Consider the following 6,990-nt stretch of genomic DNA (forward strand, 5'->3'; position numbering starts at 1 on the left):
AATAGAACACATTTATTTCAAGTAAGAGTGAACAGATCTAGTCTCTTCTAAAAAAGGGCTGGCTGACACCAAACCTAAAGCTTTAAAATTATGGAAAGCTTGGATACAACAAGCTAAATCTATTTCACAAAATGATTATGGTGCAGGCGGCCATTTGGTTCACTGTGCCATCTGCTGCCTTACTCCCATATCCATGCATTCCATTCCCATCCAAATAATCATTTGGTTCCCTCTTAATGCCTCAATTGAAGCTGCATTTCTAGGCAGTCATTCCAGATGCTTAACTACTTGCAATGTGAAGATGTTTTGTTTTCCTCACAACACCCTTGCTTCATTTGCACATCACTTTAAAACATTACCTTCTTTTTCTAAAAAAGAAGAAACTAGTGATAACAAGTTCTCCCTCTTTACACTATTCAGCATGAGCATGATTTTGAAATCCTCTATCACATCTCCTCCCGGCCTTGTCTCCCAGAACAGTGCTAACTTCTTCAATCTATCTTCGTAACTGAAGTTTCTTGCCCTGGAACCATTTTCGTAGAGCATTTCTACACTCCAATGCATTCCCATTTTTCCTATAATGTGACACCTACAACTGTGCACAATACTCCAGCTGAGGTGTAATGAATATCTTTAGAAATTCAACACCACCTCCCTGCACTTGTTCCACTCCCCTTTGAATAAAGCTGAAAACATTGTACACTTTAACAATTCTCTCCATTTGTCCCACCACCTTCAATGATCTGTGCACATATACACCCAGGTCCCTCTGCTCCTGCACCCACTTTAGAATTGTACCCCCTATTTTATATAGTGTCTTTCAAGCTCTTCATATCAAAAGGCATCATCTTCCATCTCTCTGCATTAAACCTCATCTGTCAGCTATCCCACCTATTCCACCAACTAGCCAATGGCCTTTTGAAGTTCCACATTGGCCTCCTTACACACTTCAATTCAAGGCAGGAAAGAAGCTTCTTTATGGAGACAGCAGTAAGAATGCAGAACTTCCTTTTACTGGTGGTTGACATAAATAATTTGATGCATTTAGGAGGAGCTAAATAAACACAGCGAAAAAAAAAAGGTGGGTTATGCTGGCAGTGAGATGAAGGATTGGAGGAATCAGATGGAGAGGACTCTGTGCACCAGTATGGTTTGTTTTTATACTGAATGAATTTGTTGGTTATAATTCAAAGGTGATAGAGTGAATAGAAACAGAAGTTGGACACGCAGTTTCACCTTCAAATAGAAATACAGCAAGTGACTGTATTGGTGCTGTTATTCTCTGGGTACCAATGAGGTCTTACCACCAACATTCACTAAACTTTGCACGAGATCAGATCTTCAATAGCACTGCCTTAACAAATGCTAATGAGTTCCAGCCTACATACTGTTAATATGCCCTCAGCAGATTGCAATTGGTCCAAGAATGTGGGGAACTGCCAACATCCTGAGCAGTTCTAGGATCTTGTCAAGAAATGTAGTCATCCCATCCAGAAGCCTTATGAGAATGAGACATAAACTTGGCCAATTGCACTATCATGTCTGGGCAAAATGTATCTTGGAATGCAAAAGGCGGGAAGTGTGCCTGGATGGTTAATTCCAAAGTATCATGCCAAATAGATTGTCAGGCAAAGTTATTTCACAAGATCATTTAAAACAAATCCATACCTGTTTCAGTTTCTTGTATTGGCTGGTTGTCCCCTTTCACCTGGACACAAAGTAGAGCATCAAATTCATGGTCTCACTAGAAATCTCATGCTGGAAATTTAATTAACAGGTCAACCTTTCCTAAAAGCTCACTAGTTCAGTGTTAAATTTCACCCAGTAGTTTAAAAAGGAAAAACTGGAACATCCCCTAACCTTGCAACAATTGAACAAATTCTCTTTGCATCATGCAGAACTCCAGCCACACACTGTCCTTGTGACAAAAGGGTTCAAACACTAAAGATGCACATTAATAATTAGGAAATGAGGCAGGAGAAAATAAGTTAAAAGAAATTAGGGGAATTGCCATGGAGGTCACTTCTAAAAGAAAAAAAATAAGAAAGGAATCCAATGAAACAAGATTGATTACAGATAAGAAATAGGATTGAAGAATAGAGGAAAAGCGGAGTTGATCAATAAAAAAAAATGCCTTAGATCTGACGCACTGTTTCTTAAGAGTTTAACTATGACAGTACATATTTACAAGAACCTGTCCATAAGCACACAACTACAAATAATTCCCAACAAAGCTTTCAATTCATTACCACTTGAGTTGAAGCCAATAGTTTTCTCTTTTTTTCGAGTTTTGCTTTTCTTTGCTGCTCCTGTTAGAAACAAAGACATCAGTTCTTTAGTAATCCAGTGCATCAAAGGTATGTTATCTTTAAAATTCAAGCAGAATTTTAAGGAAACTAAAATCAGAGACAAATCCACTCTTCCATCCAGAGTGAGATTTCAGCAATTGGTCCTTTGGAAAGGAGAGGGAAAAAAAAAAATCCTATCTTTTCTTTATCCTGTCCTGAAGTCAGTCTCCTGCTCACAGTTAACCAGTAAGTGGCCAAGAGTCCAACAGTCCAGGACTGAATTTGGCTGTCAGACCATTCCCTACACTTAAGCAATGATCTGAAACAGGAGGGCCAGCTGATTATTGCCCTGCATATACAAGGATATAGAACCAACTGTCTCACCTAACTCAGCAGAGAACTGGTGTGAATGACTCCAAGACATCTTTATTCCACGAAGACTAAATTACAGCAAAATCATTACTACATGATCATTCAGATCGATAGACAAACCATTAAAACAAAAACTGTAGTCCTAGACTTTCAAACCTGATGCAGAAAAATCTTCCAAGTTTCAATTTGAAAGCTGGAGTAGTTATGTGGCAGGTAACAGGGAATGAATACAGAATTCAGTTTAGGAGAACACAGATCAAGAATAGATTGTGTGGCTGATTAATCACGTGCCACCATAATTTATGCAGCCCCTACCAGATCATGGACCTTAAGCAATCCATTTCATCACCTTCCAGCTACTCTCCTCTGACATGGACTCTAACTATCATTTAATCTCCTGAAAGGGAGGGAGGGAGAGGGTAGCAACTTCCAAGGGTATTTGAAAACAAAACAAAAGCCAGAAATATATCAGGCCTGCCAGGCTATGACATGGAAATAAACACATTGGATTGTTGATTACAATTTTCACTATTCATCCTGGATTGACCAGTTCTAGATAATACCCTGTCTGCCATATCATTTATCTCCTTTTTGGTGACAATATAAACACAGAAGCTACCTCCAGCTGCTGTTGCTCCATCTTTGTCAACAAGAACTTCGAATAGATGTTACTCTTCTCCAGTAAGTGTTGTAATCGCTTATAACGCATTTCACGCGAGTCCTTTTCCCAGAACATTTTGGCCTAGAAAAGAAATTGCATCACTTAAGATATTTCAACTACTAATCAATATAGCAATTCATTTCTAGTTTCTCACGTCCTGTAAATGATAATTTTATTCTCACCAAGCCAACCCAAGGCTACTTAACAATTTAAAATCAAAGATGTGGTCAGGGCCCATAGCCTTTGCAGTCTTCATTGCCTTCACTTCTTGATATCACAGGAAGCAAAAATGAACTGTCTAAAGATTGGCATCTACGAAATGGGAACTTAGGAGAAGGATCATCCCACTTGGCATTTCTAACTGATGATCGTCAGACAAACTTTTGCACTGCCATCTGGGTTCCACCATTACTTGAAGATGGGGTGTCCATGAAGTCTGGACCTCTATTCAGCGGTTTAATTATCTATCACTATTCAGAATAATTGCCAGGACTAGAGTACTTTGATCCAATCTACTGCCTGTAAAGTCACTTGGTCTTCTATAGTTTGGCATAGATGCTAGTCCTGTGTCATAACTTAATTGGTACCTTTCTTTATATGCCCGGTGCTAGCATGCCTTCCTGCACTCTTCACTAAAACTAGGGTTAATCCTCTGGCTTGACTGTAAAGGTATAGTGAGATATACGAACAGCCATGAGGATACAGACTGCAGTGAAATGCAATTCATCTGCTGCTCTGCAGGGTCTCGTGGATTCCCAGGTCTGTGCTGAACCTGTCCCAGTTAGCATGGTGGTAGCGCCACACCACATAACAGATCATACCCTCAGGCTTTTGACTTCAACAGGACTATGTGATAGTTACACCTACCAAAATGGCTGTGGACAGATGCACCGGTGTTAGATAGATTAGTGATGGTTAATAGGTTTTTCCCATTGATTCTCTCATCTCCAGTCCTTTAAAGACTCAGCCAGCTTGGTCAGCGGTGGTGCTACTGAACCACTCTTTATAATGAACAAGTCCCCAGAATACTTAGTCTTTGTTACCAAACTTCCCTAGGAGTACTTACGCACCAGTTGAAGGAAAGTAAATGCTGGCATCTCACAATGGTTAATACATAAATATTTTCAATGCTGGAAAGAAAATTATGCCAACATCCCTTATTAATTTCCTAGTTTCACTTATAATTATAAACATTTCATTTTACAGTCAAAGGAAAGAAAGCCTACTTCCTCTACATTTCTGAACTTCCAATATCACAAAATACACTCTTTGATGTCAATCCTCAATCCCAAACACAGCAGTTACATTATAGGATGGAATGGGATTAAAGAGAACAGTCCTGTGTGCAGCATAAATACCAGCATAGACCTTTTGGGTTGAAAAGGCCTGTGTTGCAAGACTATGGATTCTATACGGCTTTGTTACAGCAACTACTGCTGCAGACTACTATAACTTAAACAAACCTGCTGCATCAGCTTTCTCTCCTCCTCCTGTCCTTCTTTCTCCAGTTGCCTTTCCTCTTCCAACATACTGGCTGTTATGATCTCATTTACTTCAGGCTCAGCCATCTCACCGTTTCTAGACTCTGAAAGAAACAAAGGCCAGATCACTTATTTAAATGGATACAAATAACCTGCCTGTTACTCAATGAAGTCACTCTTTAGCTCCTGATTAGCTCCCAAGCCATGCATAATATAGGATTCCCAGTTTGATTCCATGCTCTGTTGAATTCACTGAAATACCACAGCATACTCACGTTTGCAGGACCTGGACTAGGAAGGGGGATCTCATCACAGATTGCCTGCCCTTCCAAAAGGACAAAAAGAACGACTTCTAAAACCCATCAATAATCACCAACTCAAATTTACACTTTAAGAATGCCTGCTCCATTGGGATACTCAAAAGGTCTCACACAGAAGCATAACCTCACAACAGCCTTCAACCTGTAGCCCAATTCCAGCTGGAGAAACAACACCTCATTTTCTACTTGGGCACTTCAGCCTTTTGAACTCAGCACCGATTTCAACAGTCCTCTTCCTGCCCAGTGCCTGTGTGTTTTTCATATTACTGCTTTCAGCCACTGTTGACTATTATTCTGCTTTTAACATCTACTTGGACTTACAGTAGATGTCAAAGTACTATTTCCACCACCTCCAGCGAGATGCCACCACCGAACACATATTCCCCTCCCCTCCCCTTGTCCGCCTTCCACAGGGACCGTTCCCTCCAGGACACCCTGGTCCACACTTCCTTCACTCCCAACACTTCCCCACAGCCCTACGGCACCTTCCCCTGCAACTGGAGAAGGCGCAACACCTGCCCATTTACCTCCCCAGTATCCAAGGGCCCAAACATACCTTCTAGTTGAAGCAACACTTCACCTGCACTTCCCAGAATCTACTCTACTGCATTTGCTGCTCACAATGTGGTCTCCTCTACATTGGAGAAACGAAGCGTAGACTTGGTGACAGCTTTGCAGAACATCTATGTTCTGCTCGCAAAAAAAGACCCTGAACTACCTGTTGCATGCCACTTTAACGGACAACCCTGCTCCCTAGCCAACATCTGTCTCTGGCTTGCTGCAGTGTTCCAGCGAAGCCCAATGCAAGCTGGAAGAACAACACCTCATTTTCCACCTGGGGACCCTACAGCCCTCCAGACAACATTGAGTTCAATAATTTTAGTGCCTAAACTCTCCCAGGTCCCAGTCCCCCTACTCCATACACCAGGCCTTGTTACCACATAGCCTGCCACTACACACCCACTGTTGTTAGTCACGAACAGTCCTCATTAACAACCACTCACCCTCCCAGCCTGATCACTAGCAACTCCTCTGTCTGTCCAACTGTCTTTCTCTGTCTTTGGGCTCTATCCTATCGTTTACTCCCTACCCCACCCACCTCCCTATTTCCTGCATATAAACTGACGTTTTCTGTGTGTGAGTGTGTGTGTAGAACAGCAATAAAAAAAACAGGAAATGCTGGAAAAATCCAGCAGGTCTGGCAGTATCTGTGGAGAGAGAGAAATAGAGTTAATCTTTCAAATCAAGAATATTCCTTCAGAATTGAAGGAAAGATAGATTGAAACAAATGAAAAGGGGAAAAAGATCAATAAAATGGAAGGACAGCTGGAAGGCAGGAGAGATTAACTGAAAAGATTTTGTCTTTTGTTCTATACGGTGAGCGATAATTGTTGCAGTAAAGAAAGAAAACATTTGCCTTATTGGCAGAATAATGAACAGTTTCATCCAAACTGAATTAGAGGTGCTTAGTTTTCAAAACAGACAGGACACAAAATGCCCTGTTAACCAAGGCCAACATCTTGTGTTGGACAGAAGAAGAAAAAAAAATCAGTTCGCTGAATGTTAGAATTTAAAGGTGACTTATTTTCACTTATTGTAAAAAAGGGACAAAACAACTCTTTGGAGACCACAAATAATTACCAGTTATTTCAGAATGTCAGGAAACACTTCAAAGTCAACATAATGTGAAGTTTGTAATCAACACCCAACTATTGGAACACATTAAAACAATTACAAAAAGAGGCTCGGTATAGCCACAAGGTACATCAATTTAAAAAATCCTGAAACATTTCAGACAAAATGCAATTATATTAGGATGAATGACAAGCTTAAAATCATTTTTAAAAAAATAATTATTAAAAGAGGAG

The 6,990-nt window shown here is 40.5% G+C and overlaps 1 protein-coding gene across 1 annotated transcript in view; it reads right to left on the minus strand.

The window, feature by feature from the left end:
* Positions 1 to 4,991, minus strand: part of hells (helicase, lymphoid specific) — a 40,802-nt gene extending 35,811 nt beyond the window's left edge. The window contains exons 1-4 of the mRNA XM_048609150.1: positions 4,785 to 4,991; positions 3,280 to 3,402; positions 2,250 to 2,309; positions 1,669 to 1,708 (exon numbers count right to left, since the gene is read on the minus strand). Coding sequence (XP_048465107.1) covers positions 1,669 to 1,708; positions 2,250 to 2,309; positions 3,280 to 3,402; positions 4,785 to 4,889 — 328 coding nt within the window. The 5' untranslated portion in view covers positions 4,890 to 4,991. The remainder of the gene's footprint in view (positions 1 to 1,668; positions 1,709 to 2,249; positions 2,310 to 3,279; positions 3,403 to 4,784) is intronic.
* Positions 4,992 to 6,990: the final 1,999 nt, after the last annotated feature.

The sequence above is a fragment of the Rhincodon typus genome, chromosome 20 (assembly GCF_021869965.1).
Source record: "Rhincodon typus isolate 14 chromosome 20, sRhiTyp1.1, whole genome shotgun sequence".
Taxonomy (NCBI): Eukaryota; Metazoa; Chordata; class Chondrichthyes; order Orectolobiformes; family Rhincodontidae; genus Rhincodon; species Rhincodon typus.